Source organism: Salmo salar, chromosome ssa13 (assembly GCF_905237065.1).
Source record: "Salmo salar chromosome ssa13, Ssal_v3.1, whole genome shotgun sequence".
In the NCBI taxonomy this organism is placed as follows: Eukaryota; Metazoa; Chordata; class Actinopteri; order Salmoniformes; family Salmonidae; genus Salmo; species Salmo salar.
In genome coordinates this window covers 40,604,058-40,631,320 of record NC_059454.1, presented here as the reverse complement: position 1 = coordinate 40,631,320, position 27,263 = coordinate 40,604,058, and the positions used below count along the sequence as shown (strand labels likewise).

Genomic DNA, 27,263 nt, shown 5'->3' with positions numbered 1-27,263 from the left:
GAGATTGGAAACCCAAATTGGTCTACATGGACAAGTTCTGGCCTGGTTTAGATCTTATCTGTCGGAAAGATATCAGTTTGTCTCTGTGAATGGTTTGTCCTCTGACAAATCAATTGTAAATTTCGGTGTTCCTCAAGGTTCCGTTTTAGGACCACTATTGTTTTCACTATATATTTTACCTCTTGGGGATGTCATTCGAAAACATAATGTTAAATTTCACTGCTATGCGGACGACACACAGCTGTACATTTCAATGAAACATGGTGAAGCCCCAAAATTGCCCTCGCTAGAAGCCTGTGTTTCAGACATAAAGAAGTGGATGGCTGCAAACTTTCTACTTTTAAACTCGGACAAAACAGAGATGCTTGTTCTAGGTCCCAAGAAACAAAGAGATCTTCTGTTGAATCTGACAATTAATCTGGATGGTTGTACAGTCGTCTCAAATAAAACTGTGAAGGACCTCGGCGTTACTCTGGACCCTGATCTCTCTTTTGAAGAACATATCAAGACTGTTTCAAGGACAGCTTTTTTTCCATCTACGTAACATTGCAAAAATCAGAAATTTTCTGTCCAAAAATTACGCAGAAAAATTAATCCATGCTTTTGTTACTTCTAGGCTGGACTACTGCAATGCTCTACTTTCCGGCTACCCGGATAAAGCACTAAATAAACTTCAGTTAGTGCTAAATACGGCTGCTAGAATCCTGACTAGAACCAAAAAATTTGATCATATTACTCCAGTGTTAGCCTCCCTACACTGGCTTCCTGTTAAGGCAAGGGCTGATTTCAAGGTTTTACTGCTAACCTACAAAGCATTACATGGGCTTGCTCCTACCTATCTTTCCGATTTGGTCCTGCCGTACATACCTACACGTACGCTACGGTCACAAGACGCAGGCCTCCTAATTGTCCCTAGAATTTCTAAGCAAACGGCTGGAGGTAGGGCTTTCTCCTATAGAGCTCCATTTTTATGGAATGGTCTGCCTACCAATGTGAGAGACGCAGACTCAGTCTCAACCTTTAAGTCTTTACTGAAGACTTATCTCTTCAGTAGGTCCTATGATTAAGTATAGTCTGGCCCAGGAGTGTGAAGGTGAACGGAAAGGCTGGAGCAACGAACCGCCCTTGCTGTCTCTGCCTTGCCGGTTCCCCTCTTTCCACTGGGATTCTCTGCCTCTAACCCTTTTACAGAGGCTGAGTCACTGGCCTACTGGTGTTCTTCCATGCCGTCCATGGGAGGGGTGCGTCACTTGAGTGGGTTGAGTCACTGACGTGGTCTTCCTGTCTGGGTTGGCGCCCCCCCTTGGGTTGTGCCATGGCGGAGATCGTTGTGGGCTATACTCGGCCTTGTCTTAGGACGGTAAGTTGGTGGTTGGAGACATCCCTCTAGTGGTGTGGGGGCTGTGCTTTGGCAAAGTGGGTGGGGTTATATCCTGCCTGTTTGGCCCTGTCCGGGGTATCATCGGATGGGGCCACAGTGTCTTCTGATCCCTCCTGTCTCAGCCTCCAGTATTTATGCTGCAGTAGTTTATGTGTCGGGGGCTAGGGTCAGTCTGTTACATCTGGAGTATTTCTCTTGTCTTATCCGGTGTCCTGTGTGTATTTAAATATGCTCTCTCTAATTCTCTCTTTCTCTCTTTCTGTCTTTCTCTCGGAGGACCTGAGCCCTAGGACCATGCCTCAGGACTACCTGGTATGATGACTCCTTGCTGTCCCCAGTCCACCTGGCCGTGCTGCTGCTCCAGTTTCAACTGTTCTGCCTGCGGCTATGGAACCCTGACCTGTTCACCGGACGTGCTTGTTGCACCCTCGACAACTACTATGATTATTATTATTTGACCATGCTGGTCATTTATGAACATTTTAACATTTTAACATTTTGACCATGTTCTGTTATAATATCCACCCTGCACAGCCAGAAGAGGACTGGCCACCCCTCATAGCCTGGTTCCTCTCTAGGTTTCTTCCTAGGTTTTTGGCCTTTCTAGGGAGTTTTTCCTAGGGAGTTTTTCCTAGCCACCGTGCTTCTTTCACATGCTTTGCTTGCTGTTTGGGGTTTTAGGCTGGGTTTCTGTACAGCACTTTGAGAATATCAGCTGATGTACGAAGGGCTATATAAAAATAAATTTGATTTGATTTGATTTGAATACCAAGAGTGCAAAGCTGTAATCAAGGCAAAGAGTGGCTATTTGAAATATAAAATATATTCTGATTTGTTTAACACTTTTTTTTTGTTACTACATGATTCCATGTGTTATTTCATAGTTTTGATGTCTTCACTATCATTCTACAATGTAGAAAATAGTACAAATAAAGAAAAACCCTTGAAGGAGTAGGTGTTCTAAAACGTTTGACCGTAGTGTATACTTGATTTAATTAAATGCCATGGTATGGCTGGTACATGATTAAGTGTCAAGCCCACCTCCAGACACTGGACAACATAATACAACAAAAAAACAATCACATACCTCCATCAGCATATGTCTCTGTGCCATATCCATCTTGTAATCCGTTATTCCATGTTCCTTCATATTTTGCTCCACTACCCACACTCAGACGCAAGCCATATCTCCCCTTGAAGCCATGAGTCCATTCTCCCTTGTAAACCCACTGTCCTTTAGTCTCAACTCCTAGACCGTGGCGCTTCCCTTGCGACCAGATGCCTTCATAGGTATTTCCGCTTGGCCAGGTGTACACTCCAACTACTTCAAACCCGTAATTCCAGGAGCCGGAGAACTCGCCCTGTCCTTTAGGTCCGGTGCAGATCCCATGCCCATGGGCTTTGCCACCCTCCCAACCACCACAATAAGCTCCGCCATCATCAAATTCAAAACGACCTCCACTCATACCTTCCCTTCTATGACTGCAGACAAAAATTTACTTTCAAAGGTAAAGTCAAATCAATGTATTGGTCAAGATAAAATCTCTTCCTTCAGACTGCATCCACCTTCTCCTGTCATTAAAAACAGTTTAGGATATCCTTGGTACAGCGCTTATAATTTATTTGTATTTTTCACGTAGCCTTCGCACTAGACCCTGCAAATTTGATTTAGGCGCGCATTTTCTTATTCCCTCATGGATGACTTCTGTTGATCCCCGGTCGATTTTAGAGTCATGAATTTAATGCAGCCTCTGTGCTGACTGAGTAAGATTTGTTACGGTTGTTTTCCCCCCGAGAGATAAAACGTATATGCCCTTACTTAGTTGAACTGTCTTTGGAGGTATTATCTTCCTGGTTGAGCCAGGGATCTTGCATGGCTTTCCAAGGTGGCCATAGAAAAGCCCCTTTCCCCTGTCCCTGCTTCCCCTCACTCTGCCGCCGCTATCTCACAACACTTGGTGCTGTTGTAAATGTTTAAGCAGACCTAACAAGGCGACCAAATCCACACACACTGTTCCAAAAATACAACCCAATCCTTACTCTGCTGCAAGGAGTCATCCCAGATGACTCGCCACTTCAGAGTTGGGCATGCGTAAGGTATATCCACAGTAACACACTGAAGACAGAGCGTTTAAACAGGCCTTGTCTTCTATTTTATGTCGATCAACTATGCACCATCAACCAACAACATGTGGTTAAAACAAACATTTCAAATCCAAATAAAAGGATGGCTTTAAATCTCAGTCATGGACAAATAGTACCACTGCTTGAATACTGTCAGTATTTCCTTCATGGGATACAATAGGCTATGGATGCGAAAGTAAACTATCATATATTCCTATATAGTCCTAATACACTACATTGACTCTAAACTCGTATTGCTTCAATTCATATGATGCAACTCAAAACTTGAACTGCTGCCATTTAAAGCCGCCGAATTTATCTTAGAACATTTCATATTCAGCACGACCCTTCATCTTTATTTGTGCACTTAGCTGAACGCCACCTTGAGGCTTGCTTGGGATGCCTTTTGGCATTATGGCTCAGTGACTAGGATCCTGATTGCTCAGCCCTAGCATGTAAAAGTCGCACCATCTACTGGCACAGATCAATCATTGCAATATTTGTGGATAACAAAACCACAACAAAAACACCTAAATTGTTCTATAAACGTGGAGTAATTCATTTTTTAAGAGTTAAATGAGAAGGATTAATGCAATTAATTAAATGCAGCTAAATTGCACAATCATTAGTATGATTGGGGACCCTATAATGTAGCCTGTTAACACCTAAAAATACAAAAATGCTTTGGATGCTTTTTAATCCAACTACCAATGTTAGCCACCATCCTTTTTAAAACAAAGACCTATCAATAACAGCTCTCCTATACTCCTTTCCTCATAGAGAGCACTTTGACCTCGTAAAATGCACCCTCTCGTCACTCAGCGTATTCTCATGCTCGAGTAAATGGTTAACGTTGTGTGGATTACGCTATACCATTTTTGCCAACGCAAGCGTCATAGAAAGACATCTAGAATTCAGTACCGGGCGCTGTCCAAAATTGATGCTGCCGCGTCGCGTCGAATATATGATGCTCTGCTCGTGGTGCTGAAATCCTTTGCGCTCTTGTTCTCTCTTTTTTTCTCTCTGTCCCTCGCTCCTTCCATCTCTCCTCTTTCCCTCCCTTTATCCTCTCTCACATTCACAAAACCCTCTGTCATGGCGTCTTCCAACAATGTTACCCCCACCAACTGTAGCTGGTGGCCCATCTCAGCCATGGATGAAGACGGTGAAATTACAGATATGGAGAAAAGCGAAGAGTCAGCTATCGAGTCGAAACCTCATTTCTCCAAAGACAAGCTTGTTTTGTATCACTGGACGCAGTCTTTCACCTCTCAAAAGGTAACACACCGACAGCATGAAAATGAAATGGAGGTGTTCCCGCTCTGTCTCTTACATATCAGATCTGCTATAGCTCTATATTTTTAATTCAACATATTAGATGTTTTATATATATCATGTTGTAGGCCTACACGTTTGTGTTAAAAAATGATTTAATTTTGGCAATATTTCTCATACGAGACGTTTCATAACCTCTGCATCATCAGGTGTGGACATTTTCCTCGACATTGGTTTATACGAGATGGATAGGCTAGAACTGTATTGGTGATCAATATCGGTTATATTCCAATGGATTCGGTGATTAGAAGACGGTGTCTAATTCTAACAAGGCATATGCTATGGTTGGACAATTTTCGCCTCATTCATGAGAAATCAGGCTACACCTCCTGTGGTCCGACATATGACAATCTAAATAATTGATTGAAAGTGAGGTATCTCTGTGAAAAACAAACAAAAGGCAACATTTCAACCTTCCATGTGCCTTTCGCTCAATGTAGTGCATATGTTCTTCAAAAATCTATTCATAGACTTGGCCATTTTTATTCCAATAGTATATAGGGCCCATCATGTGCCTTTTTGATACAGATACCTTTCTCTACTGAGGGGTATACTACAGGATCAAGAGTTAGCCAGCTAACTAGCCTAAATATTCTTGATATAACTTTTTATATACACTGAGTGTACAGTAGGAACACCTAATTTATCTGGCATGGACTCTACAAGGTGTTGAAAGTGTTCCACAGGGATGCTGGCCCATGTTGAATCCAACGCTTCCCACAGTTGTGTCAAGTTAATTGGATGTCTTTGGGTGGTGGACCATTCTTGATACACACAGGAAACTGTTGACCGTGAAAACCCAGCAGCGTTGCAGTTCTTGACACACTCAAACCAGTGCACCTGGCAACTACTACCATACCGCGTTCAAAGGCACTTCAATCTTTTGTCTTGCCCATTCACCCTCTGAATGGCACACATACACAATCCATGTCTCAATTGTCTCAATGGTTAAAAATACTTGTTTAACCTGTTTTCTCCCCTTCATCTACACTGATTGAAGTGGATTTAACAAGTGACATCAATAAGGAATCATAGCTTTCATCTGTATTCACCTGGTCTGTCTATGTCATGGAAAGAGTTCTTAGTGTTTTACATACTCAGTGCATATTACGCATTTTGAATATAGAGACATAATTATTTAGATTATCCCAAATGCACATATAGTGAAAGCAGGATCAACATTTAGCATCAATATGACATATAGAAACATCATGCAATGAAGACAACATGTGGGCCAGTGTTGCTATGCACCTGGTTAGACACCCGCTCTACACATCTGTTTGTATTGTGCTCAGCTAGCTTTACTCCAATCCAAACCATTAGGCTGTTGGCTACAAACCACTCTGGGAGCTACTGCTGATCTGTTCCTGTTGTTGCTCAACAGTAACAGTAAACATCATTTAAACGTCATTGTCGAGGGTTCCACTTAGAGAGGTTGCATTCCTTTACGTTAGGCAGTGCTACAGCTTGATACAGTAGCCTAAAACTGTCATTAAGCAAAGTGTACTATGTACAACTTGAGGTTGCTGTTAATGATGGTTAGGAGGCATTGGACTTGAGATAATGAACAGGGAAAGTTAGGATACCCTGGTTCCTCTGTCCTCTCAGCACCAATATACAGTATGTGGCCAACAAACAGGCAAATGTGTTTTATATTTGAGTATGCCATAAAAAGTACATCAATTTATGTCCTTGCACAATTCACATGATCCATATAGGGATTTTGATCAAACTAAGGAGGACTAAGACAGATGTCCAAGACACTGCAAATATAGCTGACAGACAAAAAAATTGCTGTGTCATTGCATTAACCTGTACAACCCTGTCTTTCTTGATATCTTTAGAAAATCATCAATGTATGTAAACTATATCTCAATCTCTCATAGTGTAATTCCTTTGATCATTGATCCACCTTGACATACAGTAAATTATGGATTGTGCACAAGAGGAATGATATAGCATGAGTTTGATACCTTAAGGTTACAGCATAACTTGAAGCAATTGAAGATAAATACTTCACTGTCTGTCATTCTTAACTGCTGCAGAAGGTTGGAGATTTACACCTTTGTCACTACAGTATACCCCAGAGCCTGTAAGTCTCTACTGCTAGATCTTATACAGTAGTCAACACTCAGATGTCAGTGAGTCCAACTCAGGTGTCAGTGGTTCCCTGAGTCAGATATAGAGATCGCTATCGTTATCTATGGTTCTGGTGGTTCCAACTCAGGTGTCAGTGGTTCCCTGAGTCAGATATAGAGATCTCTATCGTTATCTATGGTTCTGGTGGTTCCAACTCAGGTGTCAGTGGTTCCCTGAGTCAGATATAGAGATCTCTATTGTTATCTATGGTTCTGGTGGTTCCAACTCAGGTGTCAGTGGTTCCCTGAGTCAGATATAGAGATCTCTATCGTTATCTATGGTTCTGGTGGTTCCAACTCAGATGTCAGTGGTTCCCTGAGTCAGATATAGAGATCTCTATCGTTATCTATGGTTCTGGTGGTTCCAACTCAGATGTCAGTGGTTATCAATGGATCCATGTCAGTGACAGGGCCGATTACATAGCATATGAACACATCATTTGAGGGCTCCCTGGAGGTCGGGGCACCGACAGATAGCATATTATGAGCACGTTGGTTGGGGACCCCCTGCATATGACGCTGCTGATTATTATCTATCCTGTTGTCCTACCTACAGTGCATTTGGAAAGTATTCAGACCCCATGACTCTGCAGCACTCCACCATTCAGGCCTTTATGGTAGAGTGGCTAGACGGAAGCCACTCCTCAGTAAAAGGAACATTTACATATGTGCCCGCTTTGAGTTTGCCAAAAGGCACCCAAAGGACTCTCAGATCATGAGAAACAAGATTCTCTAGTCTGATGAAACCAAGATTGAACTCTTTGGCCTGAATGTCAAGTGTCACATCTGGAGGAAACCTGGCACCATCCCTAAGGTGAAGCATGGTGGTGGCAGGGACTGTGGCAGGGACTGGGAGACTAGTCAGGATAAAGGGAAAGATTAATAGAGCAAAGTACAGAGAGATGAAGATGATGAAAACCGGCTCTAGAGCACTCAGGACCTCAGACTGGGGTGAAGGTTCATCTTCCAACAGGACAACGACCCCAAACACACAGCGCAGAAGTGGCCTAGCCAGAGCCCAGAATTGAACCTGATCAAACATCTCTGGAGATACAAGCTGAAAAAAACTGTGCAGTGAGAGGATCTGCAGAGACTCCCCAAATACAGGTGTGCCAAGCTTGTAGCATCATACCCAACTGACTCAAGGCTGTAATCACTGCCAAAGGTGCTTCAACAGAGTTTTTATTTTATTTAACTAGGCAAGTCAGTTAAGAACAAATTCTTATTTTCAATGACGGCCTTGTTCAGGGGCAGAATGACAGATTTTTACCTTGTCAGCTCAGGGATTCAATCTTGCAACCTTTTGGTTGCAAGTCCAACGCTCTAACCACTAGGCTACCTGCCGCCCCTCAGAGTACTGCGTAAAGGGTCTGAATACTTACTCTATGTAAATGTGATATTTACGTTTTTTATTTTCAATACATCTGCAAAAATGTCTAAAAACCTGTTTTTGCTTGGTCATTATGGGGTATTGTGTGTAGATTTTTTAAAATCTGTTTTAGAATAAGGCTGTAACGTAACCAAATATGGAAAAAGTCAAGGGGTCTGAATACTTTCCGATGCATTGTATATATACATATCTACCTCAATTACCTCATACCCCTGCACATCAACTCGGTACTGGTACCCTGTGTATATAGCCAAATTATTGTTACTCATTGTGTATTTATTTCTTGTGTTATTATTTTTCTATGATGTCAATGTTTTCTCTCTCTGCATTGTTGGTAAGGGCCCGAAAGTTATCATTTCACTGTTAGTTTACACCTGTTGATTACGAAGCATGTGACAAATAAAATGTGATTTGAACACATCAGTTGAGGGGCCCTCTGGAGGTTGGGGAATTTAGGAATTTAGCTTTAAAATTGCAAAAAAATATAATTCTGCCCCATGGCAAAATGTGTAGAATTGCAGGAAATTAACTTTAAATGAACACATGTTTCTCTTAGACCCATGGCAAAATGTGTAGAATTGCAGGAAATTAACTTTAAATGAACACATGTTTCTCTTAGACCCATGGCAAAATGTGTAGAATTGCATGAAATTAACTTTAAATGAACACATGTTTCTCTTAGCCTCATGGCAAATGTGTAGAATTGCATTCCTGGAGGTAGGTGCCTCGGGGCCCCAGCTATGCTAGTATGGCCCTGGTCAGTGAGTTTATGATGATGGGTTAATGTTAAGGTGCAATTAATAGTCTGGTTAGAAGAGTTAGATTGGTACATTTGCTGCAACCATATGATTGAGGAATATTTGTCATTTTTGAATCGTTGTTCTGGTTGAGTATATACCCTAATAATTCTCTATAGTCATCTACTTCAGCTACTGTTTAAGTTTCATGCTGTTACATAGGTAATCAGTGATGGGAATTGTTGCAGTAAGTTGAGCAAGCTACAAGGTCTTCCTGTTCTGTCTCAAGCACCAGACTTCCTCCCTCTGTGCACAATAGCCTTGGGACAAGGTTATCCTGTACTAGACAGGGGTTGTAATAATTCCAAGGCTTGAACTTTTTAATAATTTGATGCACTCACACTTTGTGATGTTTTGTTATAATTTGTCTGGCCATGTACAGCAAATCCATATCTCCCTCAACCTCCACAGTGTAATTCATATTCTTTCTACAATATCCGTCTATGGAGCTTGGCATGGCTTTTAATAGACACTGTAAGTGGATACTGTCTGCCTCACGGAAGCCCTTTTAGTTCGTATTGAGCACAACAAAACATAATTATTTTGCTTTGGATTATGAACACAAAAGATAAAGGGGGCTACATCTGGCAGTGATGCATGAACGGTACTTTTTCCTAAGGACTTTCAACATCCTGTTTCATGCCTGTCTGTACTTGTGTAGAGCAGGCTTCTCTGCTCTAGGGCGTGCAGTCGGTTAGAAAGAAACAGATAATTGTTTTCTTTTAAAATTGTTCTTCAACAAAACATTGTACAAGTAGCAACAGTAAGCTGAATTGCGAATGCAACTTACAATTCCATTTTTAATGTTAACCCTTGTAGACCTGAAGGGGTTTCCCTCTTAGATTCACTTCACTAGGACATATTTGTAATACGATTGCGATAACAAGGATCATCAAGAGTACTGATTGTACAAAACCACAAAAACAACAGAGTTGATGTAACGTGTGCCTTTTGCTATGAGACGAAGATGTTACTTGAGTGTTTCTGTGCGTTTCCTCCAGGTGCGTCTGGTGATCAATGAGAAGGGTCTGCTGTGTGAAGAGAGGGACGTGAGTCTCCCTATAGCCGAGCACAAGGAGCCCTGGTTCATGAGGCTCAACCTGGGGGAGGAGGTGGCTGTCTTCATCCACGGAGACACCATCGTCTCAGACTACAACCAGATCATAGAGTACCTAGAGGCTCATTTTGGGGGAGGTATTGCCTTTCAGACTACTTGATCTTTTCCCATTATGTTAATGAATGCAGTGGGATGTGAGTGACTGCAAATGCTCCCTTTATGGTTACCTTAGGGTCTCTTTTCATCCATGATGTTACAGTAGTGACTACATAGCATTCAGTATACAACCAGGTCATAGCGATGGCCTACCTAGAGATTAACTTGGGGATGTACTGCTTTTCAGGGCTACTCATGTCTTTATTAGTGACCATAAACAGTATTTACCAGGTTAATGAATACTTACAGACTGAATTGTGAGCAGTTGTGAACAGAGATAAATCTAATTGGCCAATTTTATGGTTCACTGCAGCTCAAGGATCAATGATCGTCCATGACAAGAAGTTAGTGGCTGGTTGGCGGCTGCATAGCAAAGAGTATAGACGTTTTGAGGTTTCTATTATGGCTTAAGGTTGCTATTTTAATGTTTATAAACCGTGTTAAGCTATTTTTCATCAGGGAAGTGTAATTCAACCTAGATACTAACTGTATTCTGTGCACCATGTTTTGCTCAGTATATCGCGTGTCCTATCATGGTCCTATGGGTCATTTGCGGTGGTGGTTGTGGGTCGTTATGTAATGTCCCGAGAGAATGGCTCCAGTAAGGCCTGCAGGGATACTGTATTTACCATGGCCAATGGATAAAGGACTTCCTCTTACTTCAGATCGAGATACTTCATACTCACCCATCCATGACAGAGAGGCTTGATGCTATAGAAGCCAACTATACTGATTTCAGATTTCAGTTGCAACAGATGTGCTCCAATGATTTCTCTCATGTCATTAACGTCCATTTGTTACTTTCAAGCTCTTATCTTATTCTAAACCGATGTAGCTATTTTTTTTATGACATTTTGATTATTTTCAATTTATATTAATGCTCAATATGGCTGTTGAGTAGCAGATTCGTGTTCAGCAGGGACCAGTGTAGCAAAGCATTTAGCATAGTATATGTCATAGTAGTATATCTCCCTGTTTCACTTGGTTGGAAAACTTTTTAGCCCTACTGAACACGACCCAGACCTCATGCTCATTTTAAAGATGATGTGTCATTCAGCTGCTTGATTTACAGATATTGTCTCCAATTCTGTGTACTTTCTAATGCACCCTGCCAAAGGGGACTGGAGTTGGCCTAGGAAGTGTAGATGAAGCAGCAGAGAAAATCCTGTCATAGTAATGGATAGGAAATCTAGTGCCAAGTCAACTCAAGTTAGCCTATAGGTGAAATCCTACCTCTAGCAAGGTGAAATCCACTGGCATATCACTTAGTATTTTATGGTAGCTAAGCACTAGCCTGATGCCTCACACTAAATTCTTACGCTGTTCTGTCATTCCCTACAGACTTCAGTGTGAATCTGCCATCACTGAAAGTCGTTTGCGTGACGTCGTTTATGGCGAAAACAAAGTCATCAGCAATTGGATCGCCTCTAACCAATCACAGTATTAAAGCCAATTATGTACTTCGAAAACACCGCTTCAACCACGTGTTCTGGCTCTGGCCCAACCCATTCCTTTTCTGGGACCAATCAGACGCCATTAATGTGTTCGCATTCGGTGAAGGGTTGGGGAGAAATGCTGCGTTCAAAACAACTGGGAACTCTCCAACTTCCGACTTTAGTGCGTTCAAGATAACTAACTCTGAAAAAAACTAGCTCAGACTGGATTATTTTTTTTTGAACTGTCATCCAACTCAGAATTCCAAGTCGGAAACTCTGGCATCTTTCTATAGCTCCGACTTTCCGACTTGAAGATCACTGACATCATGATTTGACCTTGTTTTTTTTCAAAGTTCCCAATTGTCTTGAAAGCACCATATGGTCATATCCAGACTCCCTGCGGAGAAGAAAAAAAAAGTTTGTGGGTGTAGCATAGCATTTTAACAGAGCAAGGAGTCTGGGTAGTCAGGCAAGCTGACCCTTAATCTCTCTTTATGCTTTCCTTATGCTTTCTCAGGGAGAATCTTGTTTAGGTATTTTGTCAGCAGAATCCCATTTGCTTGCCATATATCAGAGTGAGATGTGACTGAGCAGTAATACACAGTGAGGTCAGTGGGTTCTCGCCAGTGCGACATTTTATTGTGCACCATCATCATGTTGGCACGAGGTGCAGCAGTGCTGTGGCTGTGTCCAAGCCAAGGCCATGCCCCTGTTTGTGTTCTGTCTGAGGATGGGTGGGGGTTGTTTTAACAAGGAGCCTGCTCTGATATTCACAACCCTTTACTGCTTAGCACTGCAGCAGAGCGCACCAGCAGCAGACCTCCAGAGCCAAGCCACGTACGGCCACAGCCATGCCCAAGTTGACCTGTTGGGCCTGGACTGATTAGTCAGCAGCTCCAGGCCTCCGGCTCCACCTTAAAGACACACGACCAGATTAACAGCACAGACTGGAATATCCACGGGCACTTCCTGTGTCCCCACTCCCCGTCATCAGTCACAGCTTTCTGGCCAGCCCTCAGCAGCTCATAGCCTACCTAAACTAGCTAGTATCTTAATCTAAAGTAAAAACACATAGCTATTATGTTGATGGAACGTTTGCTTCTGGTTCTGCATATTGGCCTATGTATCCCATTGTCAGAAACAGGGTTGAAGTTGCGCTTACTCCATTCACTGTAAAATCCCCCTTACACAGCATTGTTAGGCTTTGCAAATGGAGTGTTGCACATAAAGTAAAGGCTGAAGTTGGTATACAGTGTTGTATATTTGTTACAGGCCTATATGTTAGAATGCTATATGGTCCTATGTGTTACAGTGCATTCGGAGAGTATTCAGACCCCTTGACTTTTCCCACATTTTGTTACATTACAGCCTTATTCTAAAATAGAGTCTTCTTGGGTATGATGCTACAAGCTTGGTACCCCTGTATTTGGGGAGTTTCTCCCATTCTTCTCCTCAGCTCTTCTCAAGCTCTGTCAGGTTGGATGAGGAGCGTCACTGCACAGCTATTTTCAGGTCTCTCCAGAGATGATCGATATGGTTCGGGCCCTGGCTGGGCCACTCAAGGACATTCAGAGACTTGTCCCGAAAGCCACACCTGCTGTTGTCTTGGCTGTGTGCTTAGAGTCATTGTCCTGTTGGAAGGTGAACCTTCACCCCAGTCTGAGGTTCTGAGAGCTCTGGAGCCGGTTTTCATTAAGGATCTCTCTGTACTTTGTTCCGTTCATCTTTCCCTCGATCCTGACTAGTCTCTCGTTCCCTGCCACTGAAAAACATCTGAAACAGCATAATGCTGCAACCACCATGCTTCACCGTAGGGATGGTGCCAGGTTTCCTCCATCTTGGTTTCATCAGACCAGAGAATCTTGTTTCTCATGGTCTGAGACTCCAAGCGGGCTGTCATGTGCCTTGTATTGAGGAGTGGCTTCCGTCTGGCAACTCTACCATAAAGGCCTGATTGGTGGAGTACTGCAGAGATGTTTGTCCTTCTGGAAGATTCTCCCATCTCCACAGATGAACTCTGGAGCTCTGTCAGTGAGCATCGGGTTCTTGGTCACCTCTCTGACCAAAAACCTTCTCCCCTGATTGCTCAGTTTGGCCGGGTGGCCAGCTCTAGGAAGAGTCTTGGTAGTTCCAAACTTCTTAATTTAAGAATGATGGAGGCCACCATGCTCTTGGGGACCTTCAATGCTGCAGAAATGTTTTGGTACCCTTCCCCAGATCTGTGCCTTGACACAATCCTCTCTTAGAGCTCTACGGACAATTCCTTCGACCTCATGGCTTGGTTTTTGCTCTGACATGCACTGTCAACTGTGGGACCTTATATAGACAGGTGTGTGCCTTTCCAAATCATGTCCAATCAATTGAATTTACCACAGGTGGACTCCAATCAAGTTGTAGAAAAATCTCAAGGATGATCAATGGAAACAGGATGCACTTGAGCCCAATTTCAAGTCTCATAGCAAAGGGTCTGAATACAAATGTAAAAATGTCATTATGGGGTATTGTGTGTAGATTGATGAGGGGAAAATATATTTTAATCAATTTTAGAATAAGGTTGTAATGTAACAAAATGTGGAAGAAGTTAAGGGGTCTCAATACTTTCCCGAATGCACTGTATGTTTGGCTGTAAATAGCTCTGTCTGTGTGTACCTGGTTTCTTTTTAGAAACGGTGGCCCAGCTGATTCCCGATGCTGGCTCTCCACTCCACGAGCGTGTACAGCAGTACCGTGAGCTGCTGGACGGCCTGCCCATGGATGCTTACACCCACGGCTGTATCCTGCACCCAGAGCTCACCACCGACTCCATGATCCCAAAGTATGCCACCGCTGAAATACGTAGTAAGTCAAGTTCAGTGTAACCATTTACAATTAATTATAAAATATTCACATACAGTTGAAGTCGGAAGTTTACATACACCTTAGCCAAATATATTTGAACTCTGTTTTTCACAATTCCTGACATTTAATCCTAGGAAAAATGTCCAATCTTAGGTCAGTTAGGATCACCACTTTATTTTAAGAATGTGAAATGTCAGAATAATAACAGAGAGAATGATTTATTTTAGCTTTTATTTCTTTCATCACATTCGCAGTGGGTCAGAAGTTTACATACACTCAATTAGTATTTGGTAGCATTGCCTTGAAATTGTTTACCTTGGTTCAAACGTTTCGGGTAGCCTTCCACAAGCTTCCCACAAGAAGTTGGGTGAATTTTGGCCCATTCCTCCTGACAGAGCTGGTGTAACTGAGTCAGGTTTGTAGGCCTCCTTGCTTGCACACGCTTTTTCAGTTCTGCCTACAAATGTTCTATAGGATTGAGGTCAGGGCTTTGTGATGGACACTCCAATACCTTGACTTTGTTGTCCTTAAGCCATTTTGCCACAACTTTGGAAGTATGCTTGGGGTCATTGTCCACTTGGAAGTCCCATTTGCGACCAAGCTTTAACTTCTTGACTGATGTCTTGAGATGTTGCTTCAATATATCCACATAATTGTCCTGCCTCATGATGCCATCTATTTCGTGAAGTGCACCAGTCTCTCCTGCAGCAAAGCACCCCCACAACATGATGCTGCCACCCCCGTGCTTCACGATTGGGATGGTGTTCTTCGACTTGCAAGCCTCCCCCTTTTTCCTCCAAACATAACGATGGCCAAACAGCTCTATTTTTGTTTCATCAGACTAGAAGACATTTCTCCAAAAAGTACGATCTTTGTCCCCATGTGCAGTTGCATACCGTAGTCTGGCTTTTTTATGGCGGTTTTGGAACAGTGGCTTCTTCCTTGCTGAGCGGCTTTTCAGGTTATGTCTATATAGGACTCGTTTTACTGTGGATATAGATACTTTTGTACCCGTTTCCTCCAGCATCTTCACAAGGTCCTTTACTGTTGTTCTGGGATTGATTTGCACTTTTTGCACCAAAGTACGTTCATCTCTAGGAGACAGAACGCGTCTCCTTCCTGAGCGGTATGACGGTTGCATGGTCCCATGGTGTTTATACTTGCGCACTATTGTTTGTACAGATGAGCGTGGTACCTTCAGGCATTTGGAAATTGCTCCCAAGGATGAGCCAGACTTGTAGAGGTCTACAATTATTTTTCAGAGATCATGGCTGATTTCTTTTGATCTTCTCATGATGTCAAGCAAAGAGGCACTGAGTTTGAAGGTAGGCCTTGAAATACATCCACAGGTACACCTCCAATTGACTCAAATTATGTAAATTAGACTATCAGAAGCTCATAAAGCCATGACATAATTTTCTGGAATTTCCCAAGCTGTTTAAAGGCACAGTCAATTTAGTGTATGTAAACTTCTGACCCACTGGAATTGTGAACCAGTGAATTATAAGTGAAATAATCTGTCTGTTAACAATTGTTGGAAAAATTACTTGTGTCATGCACAAAGTAGATGTCCTAACCGACTTGCCAAAACTATAGTTTGTTAACAAGAAATGTGTGGAGTGGTTGAAAAACGAGTTTTAATGACTCCAACCTAAGTGTATGTAAACGTCCGACTTCAACTGTAGTATGAACTAAATTATTTTGAGATGTTAATTACTAGACATAAAAAATGCATACATGTAAGTCATGTGCACATTGTAATAATATCATATTGAATATAAACACAGTTCATGATCCGCAATATCCCAAAACAAAATGAAAACTGATATAATTATACCATTCAGCGTTCTCACAACATTTTCATGTTAACAGGTTGTCATCAACCAAATTCGCTGTCCAATTTCACCTTGTTTATAGTTCAAGTCCATCAAATTGAGTTGAAGCAATGTCATTCATTCTCTGTATGCAATATGAGGTCATTGAGTCTGCACTCAGTACATTAAACCTTACTTCATGGATGTGTTGTGTAAATCAAGAAAAAGGCTGGTCCAGCCAAAAGCCTGCAGTGGAATAAATTAACCAGGAAACCCCATGCCCTGTGTTGATGTCTGTTAAATAAACGTGATGCTTTATTTGTTGTTTGAGGCAGTACACCAATGTTTATATTTAATCAGAGCCATTCATGTGTTTTATGAACAACATGTTATTGATTTATATCTCACACTTTATAACTGAAATGGGTTGTCCCTGGGAAATGCAGATTTAATGGGATCTCTGCGTATTTGTAAATTGTGTATTTCTAACGAATTATACTCTTGTCAACTAGGAACGTATACACTTGATCATTTGCTGTTATTGAACATCAACTCTCTGCCTTTGGTACTGTTTTAGACCCCCAGTTGTGGTGACAGAAGTGTTTATCAGAGGTATTTACTCCAATAGTCACTGACTATTGTCTCTTATCTCACTATTTCATCCAGGAGTCAGTAATGTCTCTGTCTCTCTGTCCTCAGGACACTTGACCAACGCTGCGTCTGAGCTGATGAAGCTGGACCATGAGGAGCCCACTCTGACAGAGCCATACCTCTCCAAGCAGAAAAAACTAATGGTAGGACTGGCAGCATGGCACCACCAGACCACAGGAGAAGCCTTAAAAGAGAGAAATATTACAGATGATTGTCACAATACAAACAATTGACCTTTCCGTTCGCTCTAAATACTTGTGTGTGTGTGTGTGTGTGTGTGTGTGTGTGTGTGTGTATCTGTGTTTTAGAGGCATATAACAATTTATTTAAATGAGCATGGCCTTACAACATTGTTAAGATGAGGTGTGATGTAGGATAGATATTGCGCAATTACCCCACATGATTGTGTCAGGCTCTGTGTTAGTTCTTTGTTGACCCATAATATATCAACATGAATAGCTGCTACTGCCAGGGCCAACCTGCTGGCTAAAACAAATGGTTTCCCTTTAACATAGCACATGATAACCGGTAGGTCTTCTGTTGAGACCAGTGTCTCGGCAGATGTTGTCCATGTATGTTTCATGTGATCTTCCAAGAGGTATTGGCCCGTGAGAGGCTATCCATGGTGTGAGACTGAATATAGGCATAGAGATGGAGGTGGGTTTCACATACACTATTTATACAAATGTATGTGGACACCCTTTCAAATGAGTAGATTTGGCTATTTCAGCCACACCCGTTGCTGACAGGTGTATAAAATTGAGCATAAACCATGCAATCTCCATAGACAGACATTGACAATAGAATGGCCTTACTGAAGAGCTCGGTGACTTTTAACGTGGCACCGTCATAGGAGGCCACCTTTCCAACAAGTCAGTTTGTCAAATTTCTGCCCTGCTAGAACTGCCCCGGTCAACAGTAAGTGCTGATATTGTGAAGTGGAAACGTCTAGGAGCAACAACGGCTCAGCCGCAAAGTGGTAGGCCACACAAGCTCACAGAACGGAACCGCCGAGAGCTGAAGCACGTGTACTATATGTGATATGGGATTACTCTTGTGCTCACAGGCAAAAATATTGGACCATGACAATGTCAGCTACCTGAAGAAGATTCTTGGCGAGTTGGCGATGGTACTAGATCAGGTGGAGGCCGAGCTAGAAAAGAGGAAAATCGAGTATAAAGGTAAGGGGAGATTATTGTCCCCCTCGATGAAATCAGGGAGGGGACTGTGGACCTGCCTCTGTCCATATGATTGTCAGACGCAATATCTCAGACAGCACTGGCCTGATTTTGACAAAACTTGGGTGAATGATGTGTCTTGCCATAGAGATCCGATATTTACAAAATTACACTGATTGGCCCAAGCGGAAGATATAGTAATTAACTGAAATGTGTTAGTCACACAGGGTGGGGCCCATTTGTGGGGGACGACATGTTTACTGTTGCCATGTTATTTATGTTTATGTCCTTCAGTTCAGACATTACCAAACATATTCTGTTTTATCTTCCTAGCCTGGTCCCAGATCTATTCTATCTTGCCAACTGCAAATACAGTGGCAAGAAAAAATATGTGAACCCTTTGGAAATACCTGGATTTCTGCATAAATTGGTCATAAAATTTGATCTGATCTTCATCTAGGTCACAACAATAGACAAACACAGTCTGCTTAAACTAATAACACACAAACAATTATACATTTTAATGTCTTTATTGAACACACCGTGTAAACATTCACAGTGCAGGGTGGAAAAAGTATGTGAACCCTTGGATTTAATAACTGGTTGACCCTCCTTTGGCAACAATAACCTCAACCAAACATTTTCTGTAGTTGCGGATCAGACCTGCACAACGGTCAGGAGGAATTTTGGACCATTTCTCTTCACAAAACTATTTAATTTCAGCAATATTCTTGGAATGTCTGGTGTGAACTGCTCTCTTGAGGTCATGCCACAGCATCTCAATCAGGTTAAGGTCAGGACTCTGACTGGGCCACTCCAGAAGGCGTATTTTCTTCTGTTGAAGCCAGTCTGTTGTTGATTTACTGCTGTGTTTTGGGTCATTGTCCTGTTGCATCACCCAACTTCTGTTGAGCTTCAATTGGCAGACAGATAGCCTAACATTCTCCTGCAAAATGTCTTGATAAACTTGGGAATTGATTTTTCCGTCGATGATAGCAAGCTGTCCAGGCCCTGAGGCAGCAAAGCAGAACCAAACCATGATGCTCCCTCCACCATACTTTACAGTTGGGATGAGGTTTTGATGTTGGTGTGCTATGCCTTTTTTTCTCCACACAGTGTTGTGTGTTCCTTCCAAACAACTCAACTTTAGTTTCAACTGTCCACAGAATATTTTGTCAATAGCGCTTTGGAACATCCAGGTGGACTTTTGCAAACTTCAGACCTGAGCAATGTTTTTTTTTTGGACAGCAGTGGCTTCTTCCGTGTCCTCCCATGAACACAATTCTTGTTTAGTGTTTTAAGTATCATAGTCTCGTCAACAGAGATGTTAGCATGTTCCAGAGATTTCTTTAAGTCTTTAGCTGACACAACCTCACACTATGATTGTCTATTGTTGTGACTTAGATGAAGATCAGATCAAATTTGAAGACCAATTTATGCAGAAATCCAGGTAATTCCAAAGGGTTCACACACTTTTTCTTACCACTGTACTATGGTCATATAAGAGTTGACAAGACAGCACACATATCTGGGACAAGGCTACTTCATACCACTCTCCTACAGTATCATGTTTTCTTTTCCCTTTGGCAGGTCAAAAGTGTGAGTTGTGGCTATGTGGACCTGAATTTACACTAGCTGATGTCTGCCTGGGAGCCTTGTTGCACAGGCTTAAGTTCTTGGGACTCTCAAAGAAATACTGGGAGGACGGCAGCCGACCCAACCTCCAGTCCTTTTTCGAGCGAGTGCAAAAACGCTACGCTTTCCGCAAGGTTCTGGGCGACATCCACACAACCCTCCTGTCAGCAGTTCTACCTAACGCATTCCGAATGGTAAAAAAGAAGCCACCATCTTTTTTTGGGGCCTCTTTCCTCATGGGCTCTCTGGGAGGGATGGGATACTTTGCCTATTGGTTTTTAAAAAAGAAATATGTGTAGTGAACGCCCCCACCTCCTTGTGTTAAATGTCTGTGTATTTGTGTGATGTTTCAACTTTTCTGTAATGTTTTACGACAGCAGGAAAATATGAATCTATATAGAAAACACTATTACTTACCTGGGTGAACAAAGAATATACAAACATTCCATACACAAAGGAATTCTTAACAGCAAATCTTTCTGGTATTCAATGCCTTCATCTATTTAATTTCTGGTATATCGATCAACTTGTTACTTTCTCATTAGCTCATTTTAGAGGCATGCTTTAGGTTCAGTTATATTGAATTATCATTATGGTCATATTCTCTACAAATGAGAGAGCCAGACAGAATGTTTTGACATTGCATCACCATACCCAAAGTGGGGCTCATCCACACCCTGCATGTACTAGAGTTTTATTAAAGGGATATTTCTGGATTTTGACAATGAGGTCCTATGTCTACTTCCCAAGAGTCAGATGAACTTGTGGATACCATTTTTATGTCAACGTGTCCAGTATAAAGGAAGCTTGAGGTAGTTTCGCGAGCCAATGCTAACTAGCGTTAGCACAATGACTGGAAGCTAACAGATACCATTAGATTTCCAGTCATTGTGCTAATGCCAGTAAGCATTCGCGCTTGCTAGTTAGCAACTTCATTCAAACTGCACGCAGCGACATAAAAATGGTATCCATGAGTTCATCTGACTCTGGGGAAGATGATAAAGTGCCTCATTGGCAAAATCCAGAAATATCCCCTTTAATACAATTTTCCGTCATTGTTTTGGCGTTCACCTATTGCCCTTCACTCCTCTGTTGGCCTGGGGTTTCCGTTATTAAAACCCAGGCAATTGACATGATGAACACTGATACTGCACTTCTGATACTTCCTGTGCTGCCAAAAACTGCCAGATGAGACGTTAGGATAGCAAGACGTCCAGTCGGTCCCAGTTAGCTCGCTATCCCTTGGCCATAACTCTTGTTTGCAGATCTGTAAGCTCCACGACTACACTGCTTATACCTACCCAGACCCTTCAGATATGCAAACATTGGGCCAGAGGGAATGGTTCGGGAGTGATCTGGGATCGGCTGAACCAACCAAATACAGACACTACCTTTAGAGCACCATGAAAACATATGCGCTCCATCCATTCATTCATTAATAAAAGGTGATTCTCATTTCTCACACCACAGCTTTGAACTGATCATAAACTGATCCTTGAAAGTCAGAGGTATGATGGAGAAATACAAAAAGGGTCAATTGAGCCCTCCGCAATATTGAGCGGAGAATCAGTCAGTGGCCTTTAACAGTGCCCCTATAGAGTGATTATGAAATTCTACATTGTTCAGTTAAATAGTCACATGAATAGCTGACATCTTTTTGATTCCAGGAGTTTTAGTTCAGCTAACTAACCTTTTTGTTTATTTTGTTATATGACTGGTATAACTAGGCATTTAACCTAAACTTCTACAACATAAACCTCCTATAAAACCCCCCGCTGGAGTCAGACTGAACTATACAATGTTCCCCTCTATTCAGGAGTGCTAGCATGTACACAGACGAATGTGGAAGGTTAGCAGGGTTTGCATTGTATGATTACAAGGATTTATTTATATTTAAATGAGGTCTGGGTAAAAAAGAAACACAGGACAAGATGCAATACAGGAAGCTCCAGTTCTGTTTTTCCACAGAACCAGAATATCTTTCTCAAGTCTTTCCTCACGTCCTCTCCCTCCTTTTCAAAATGTCAGAGGGAATCGAGGAGACAGGGGAGCATTAAACGAGAAGAGCAGAGGAATCTTGGATCTTCAGCTCTATTTCAATTGCTTAAACATCCGTCCACTCCTTGTCAAGGCAAGAGAGACAACTGAGAAATATACTTTTTCTTTTCAAGGTGTTTTGAGGAAGAGAAAAGACCTGAGATTTATTCACTTTGAGTGAACAGAGTAACTGTGCAGATGGTTGTTAACAGACTGCACGGCTGATTACTACTGAGATGGGGCGTTGGAAGAGGATTCTGAACCAAAGACAATGACCATTGTTTCATTAGCAATGTGTCAGCTGTGTGGGAAATCTATGTCCTAAATTGCACCCTGTTCCCTATGTAGTGCACTCATGTTGACAAGGGCCCATATGGCTCTGGTAAAAAGTAGTGCACTAGGTAAGGAATAGGGTGCAATTTTTGGATTCGGCCATACCTAATGGTTTCACTTTTATTACTTCTCCTTGTCAAGACACACTTGGGGCCGGTTTCCTAGACACAGATAAAGCCTAGTCCTGGACTAAAAAGCATACTCAACGGAAAATCTTAATTGAAATAACTGTGTAGTTTAGGACAAGGTTTAGGCTTAATCTTTGTCTGGGAAACCAGACCTACAAGTTTGTCTGAAAACTGGAAGTTGAGAAGTTACAAATCATCGTCACCTTTTTGTTTGTTGGTGACAAAAAAAATATTTGGTGCAGAAGAACTGTAAAAACAAAATGATTCACAATATGTTGAGCTTTGGAGATCTATATAATGGAAAGAACATTTGACTCCAGCAGTCACCTGTATAAGAACAATAACATAAAATGGCACAGGTTTGAATATCTTAAGTTGAAGCTGTTTTTAAAGTTAGAAGTAAGCAAGGTAACACATTTGACAGTTTGCCTAGCACTCAACTAATACATACATTGTCTTTCATTATTAGCCATACAGTAGTTTAACACAAGTGTCTACAATCCACTTCATTTTGTTTTTTCTTCTTGCACTATTGTGGCTCCTCCTGGGACTTTCACTGATGCATAAACTGTAACACTGTCTGGGTGAAATGTCAGAGACCAATTGAGAAATCACTTTTCCATAACCAGCCTATCATTGTCAAGGCTTGTATATGTTTCATTATAACAAGCACCATTGTCACTGATAATTATCTGCTTCTTACAACTGAAAAATGAATCCCTGCAAATAAGGTCTGTAATTCATATGGCTCACAGAAATCTGGAGACAATGAATTCATCAAGTTGAGTACACTTAGTCCTTATTTGTGGGCATATTACACAATAGTATTTCTTATTTTTATAAACATGCATTTATTTAGAGTGCACTGTGTTTGTTCATACGCCTTAATTTATTCAGTTGCCATCAACAAAAAATGTGTTATGAAATTGAAAAATAGAAATTGGAGAATATAAACTGTTATTTCAACACTTATAATTGAATGTAATGTATTTTCTCTATGCTTTTATACTCTTTTTTTCTCACATACAAACAAAACAGACAATATCCTCATTGTTAAGAAGTTTATTTGAGTGCACAGTCATGCAATCTACTTAAAATACAATTAATTTCACAATAAATGTACTTGCACTTCATACTCAATATTCCATGTCCCTAGATAGTGCTGAGAATAAACAGATGCACCTAAAGCTAGTAGTAGCATTGATATGATTAGAATCCTTTGGTTCTGGGAAGAATTTTGTGTTATCCTTAATGATTTGTATAACAAAATGAAATAGTTAGGCTACAATTTTGGCTGACTGTATTTCGGCCTTATGAATAAAGCCATGCTGATTGAGAGCTGCTGGACATTTGAGAAATCTGGCGATCTGTACAACTAGCTCCAGAACTGATCTCTTTTTTATTTGGAGGGTTGTGTTACAATAAAAAAATTGTAGGCAAACCACCTTCAAAATACCTTACAGATAAGCCTTACAGTATCTTGTTGTAAATGTAGTGTTCGCTACATTTGCCATTAATTTGTTTATCAATTAGGCTACTTTATACATTTCTCTACAATAAATATTTCCACACAAATAAAACATTTGAAGCCAAAAACTTAAAACCAAAAATTGCACCGTGACCACCAGAGTGGGGTGAATTATTATTATAATTATTTATTTTTTCAGGTTTGGGTGAATTCCTTTTTCAATTCAGGAAGTAATGGTATGGACCCCAACCCTAGACAACACTAGCTAGCTGATAGGCCTAGGCGTCAACGCCATGCACTGCAATGATCTCAGATTACTTCAGAGTCATATTAAGAACACCAGCTGCCTACGGCCACATAGGGAGTAGGGACTGCATGCAAACCAACCCTGGACCCCTGTCCAAAATGACCTTTCTGAAGGAAAGACAACTTTAAATAGCAATAACGGTCAACACTGACCCTCAGAAGAATGTCAATGTTTTTAAATGTAATGTTTTGAAGGTGCCAAATGTTGCAGAGCCACACAGCAGTGCGAGAGTAGGATGTTTAGCCTAGTACTAAGTAGTGCTGATTTTAAGCAAGTCAACTCTGCTTTGTGGGCTTAAGTGGAAGACCAGGCGATATGGGCTTTGGATACCATACCCGATATGTGACAAACCATGCCAGAATTCCAAAAACAGTCCCGAGACCGTTCTGCCAGAAATTATGAAAATACACAGAGGTACACATAAACATCCATATCCAGATGAATACTATTCCATTAAGGGACACATATAACAGATCAAGGACAATGTTCCGATTCCTCTCCATGGTAGCCATAGGTGCCATTTCTTCAGCAATGATGAGTGCAGAGTACGAGAGAATGAACGAGTGTCCTGAGATGTCATAGCCGTCCCATTGACCCCCAGCACTCCTGCATCTCCACTTTGTGGTGAATTCTTTATGAGGGACTTGATCCCTGTGGCATGTACCTGTGGCATCTTCAATGTAGAAGAAGGTCTCGGTGAAGGTGTACCAAATGGCTGTGGCCACCACCAACGAGCTCATTCGTCGGAGGGCAAAGGTCAAGCTGTCGTTGTAGTGTATTAGAAAGATGAATGGGGTCAACAGCAGTAAAGTCCAGCCCCAGGACACTTTGACAAAATACCTGAAAGAGATATAGGAAGTGGTCATGTAAGATGCAGCACAGACCGTTGATAATCAGACTACACAGGCAAACTTGCTTGCTGACAAGTGCCTAGCCGTATGTAGGGGTTTCAGCCATTACATTCGCCCACATTTGGCTCCGTGTAAACGTTTAGAAACGTCAATAATCATTGCTTTCTAAACCTGTGTTGATATGCCCCTTATCATTCATGTAATCCAGAAATAATATTTCAAATTAAAAAAGCCAGTTGCTGTTAAGCGTAGACATCGGGACTATTAACAAAATTCCCCATGTCAGTAGATACTATACTATCGTCAATAGGCGCTAAAGTATTTAACGTTAGTGTTTATGAATGGGGTAACAGGAAGTGGTTGTAACTAGTTAACCTATATGTTGCTCCTCCTTGTATTATAACGTTAAATAAATACGAAAGAAGAACTGGGGGATATAGTTAGCTAGCTAACTTGCCTGTTTAACTAACTGAATAACACTGACGTTTGGCCCTAGTCGTGGCTGTGCTCGCAAGGGTTTGCCATTTCGCAAGCTAACGTTACCTAGCTAGCGAGCTTTCTACTAGCTAAATCAAGTTGTCACTGTGGGATAGTTTGCTAACCGGTAACGTTAGCTGACTCTACTTACATATTGAGAACATTTCTGCTGTTGCTAAAATATGTCTCCGGGACGAGCTGTGTCGACTTGACAAAGGATCCCACCATTGAAAGACCCAAGAAAATCCACGGCAATTTAAGACGGACAAACTGTATCCTCCAAAGTGCCACAAACTTGTTCACGATGATATCCACGCCTGCCATGTTACCACTTGGAACGAGAATGGCTGATGGCGGCCCAATGAATGAGGGGATTGGTATAGTCCACCGTGACATCAGCCTTCTCTAGACACTGAACTCTATGAGCGTTGCGTTTCACCATTTCAGACGTTTGTCCAAAAATATACATTGATTTGAATGAGTAGATCATTTGATTAATATCTTGGCAATTGGCAAGCAACGACATTAAATACGTTTAATTGTTTTCATTATGGTACATGTGACGTTTAATGACCAATGGAGAATGGTGGGAGTGGGAACAAGTTACTTTTTGTAATTTTTCATAAATCGCATGTTCAGAGAACGGTTTCAAAGTTACGAAGACAAGGGCAAAAGCTTCTTCTATGAGGTTTAACGGCAGTTGGCATCCAATTTGTTGCATTACCGCCACCTACTAGACTGCAGTACAACTCCCTTATACTTTGCTTGAAAAAAAAAATTTACTAAATAAATACCCTTATAACACTACACTCACTCATCTCAAAATTATATAAAATACAAATAACACCACCCTCAAATCAAATGTTATTGGTCACATACACATGGTTAGCAGATGTTCATGCGAGTGTAGCAAAATGCTTGTGCTTCTAGTTCCAACAATGCAGTAATATCTAACAAGTAATGTAACAAATTCCCAACAACTACCTTATACACACAAATGTAAGGGGTGAATAAGAATATGTACATATAAATATATGGATGAGCGATGGCTGTGCAGCATAGGCAAGATGCTGTAGATGGTATAGAACAGTATATACATATGAGATGAGTAATGTAGGATATGTAAACATTATTAAAGTGGCGTTATTTAAAGTGATTAATGATAGGCATAGGCAAGATGCAGTAGATGGTATAGAACAGTGTATACATATGAGAAGAGTAAGGATATGTAAATATTATTAAAGTATCGTTATTTAAGGTGACTAGTGATACCTTTATTAAATCCGTTTATTAAAGTGGCAAGAGATTTGAGTCTGTATGTTGACAGCAGCCTCTCTATGTTAGTGATGGCTGTTTAACAGTCTGAATGGCCTTGAGATAGAAGCTGTTTTTCAGTCTCTCGGTTCCAGCTTTGATGCACCTGTACTGACCTCGCCTTCTGGATGATAACGGGGTGTGGCTTGGGTGGTTGTTGACCTTGATGATCTTTTTGGCCTTCCTGTGACATCGGGTAATGTAGGTGTCCTGGAGGGCAGGTAGCTTGCCCCCGGTGATACGTTCTGCAGACCGCACTACCCTCTGAGAGCCTTGTGGTTGTGGGCGGAGCAGTTGCCGTACCAGGCGGTGATACAGCCCGACAGGATGCTCTCGGTTGTGTATCTGTAAAAGTTTGTGATTGTTTTCGGTGACAGGCCAAATTTCTTCAGCCTCCTGAGGTGCCTTCTTCACCACA

The 27,263-nt window shown here is 41.6% G+C and overlaps 3 protein-coding genes across 9 annotated transcripts in view; 1 reads left to right on the top strand and 2 right to left on the bottom strand.

Moving 5' to 3' along the window:
* LOC106567093 (junctophilin-2) overlaps window positions 1-3,410 on the bottom strand; it is a 30,650-nt gene extending 27,240 nt beyond the window's left edge. For all 7 annotated transcript variants that reach the window (XR_006758574.1, XR_006758575.1, XR_006758576.1 and 4 more), the window contains exon 1: window positions 2,469-3,410. Coding sequence is in view for 4 of the 7 variants with exons in the window: in XM_045693271.1 (XP_045549227.1) it covers window positions 2,469-2,847 (379 nt within the window). In the remaining 3 variants the exon portion in view is untranslated. The remainder of the gene's footprint in view (window positions 1-2,468) is intronic.
* An 846-nt stretch (window positions 3,411-4,256) lies between these two features.
* Window positions 4,257-23,400, top strand: LOC106567092 (ganglioside-induced differentiation-associated protein 1-like 1). Its single transcript, XM_014135977.2, has 6 exons — window positions 4,257-4,783; window positions 10,167-10,359; window positions 14,479-14,652; window positions 17,166-17,260; window positions 18,184-18,298; window positions 19,886-23,400. The coding sequence occupies exons 1-6, from the start codon at window positions 4,349-4,351 to the stop codon at window positions 20,227-20,229; spliced, it is 1,356 nt and encodes a 451-aa protein (XP_013991452.1). The 5' UTR covers window positions 4,257-4,348; the 3' UTR covers window positions 20,230-23,400.
* A 75-nt stretch (window positions 23,401-23,475) lies between these two features.
* Window positions 23,476-26,092, bottom strand: LOC106567094 (acyl-coenzyme A diphosphatase FITM2). The gene is made up of 2 exons (XM_014135980.2): window positions 25,683-26,092; window positions 23,476-25,043 (listed from the first exon to the last, which is right to left on the bottom strand). Exons 1-2 carry the CDS (start codon window positions 25,925-25,927, stop codon window positions 24,479-24,481), a joined length of 810 nt encoding a protein of 269 aa, XP_013991455.1. The 5' UTR covers window positions 25,928-26,092; the 3' UTR covers window positions 23,476-24,478.
* Between the last annotated feature and the right edge of the window lie 1,171 nt (window positions 26,093-27,263).

What these genes read in the sequence shown, in the direction of transcription:
- LOC106567092 (XM_014135977.2), top strand. Translation starts at nt 4,349, where the DNA reads ATGGTTAACGTTGTGTGGATTACGCTATACCATTTTTGCCAACGCAAG. An exon ending in AGAGGCTCATTTTGGGGGAG is followed by an intron (nt 10,360 to 14,478) that starts GTATTGCCTTTC and finishes GTTTCTTTTTAG; the next exon opens with AAACGGTGGCCCAGCTGATT. An exon ending in TGCCACCGCTGAAATACGTA is followed by an intron (nt 14,653 to 17,165) that starts GTAAGTCAAGTT and finishes CTCTGTCCTCAG; the next exon opens with GACACTTGACCAACGCTGCG.
- LOC106567094 (XM_014135980.2), bottom strand. Translation starts at nt 25,927, where the DNA reads ATGTCACGGTGGACTATACCAATCCCCTCATTCATTGGGCCGCCATCA. An exon ending in AGCAGAAATGTTCTCAATAT is followed by an intron (nt 25,044 to 25,682) that starts GTAAGTAGAGTC and finishes TATCTCTTTCAG; the next exon opens with GTATTTTGTCAAAGTGTCCT.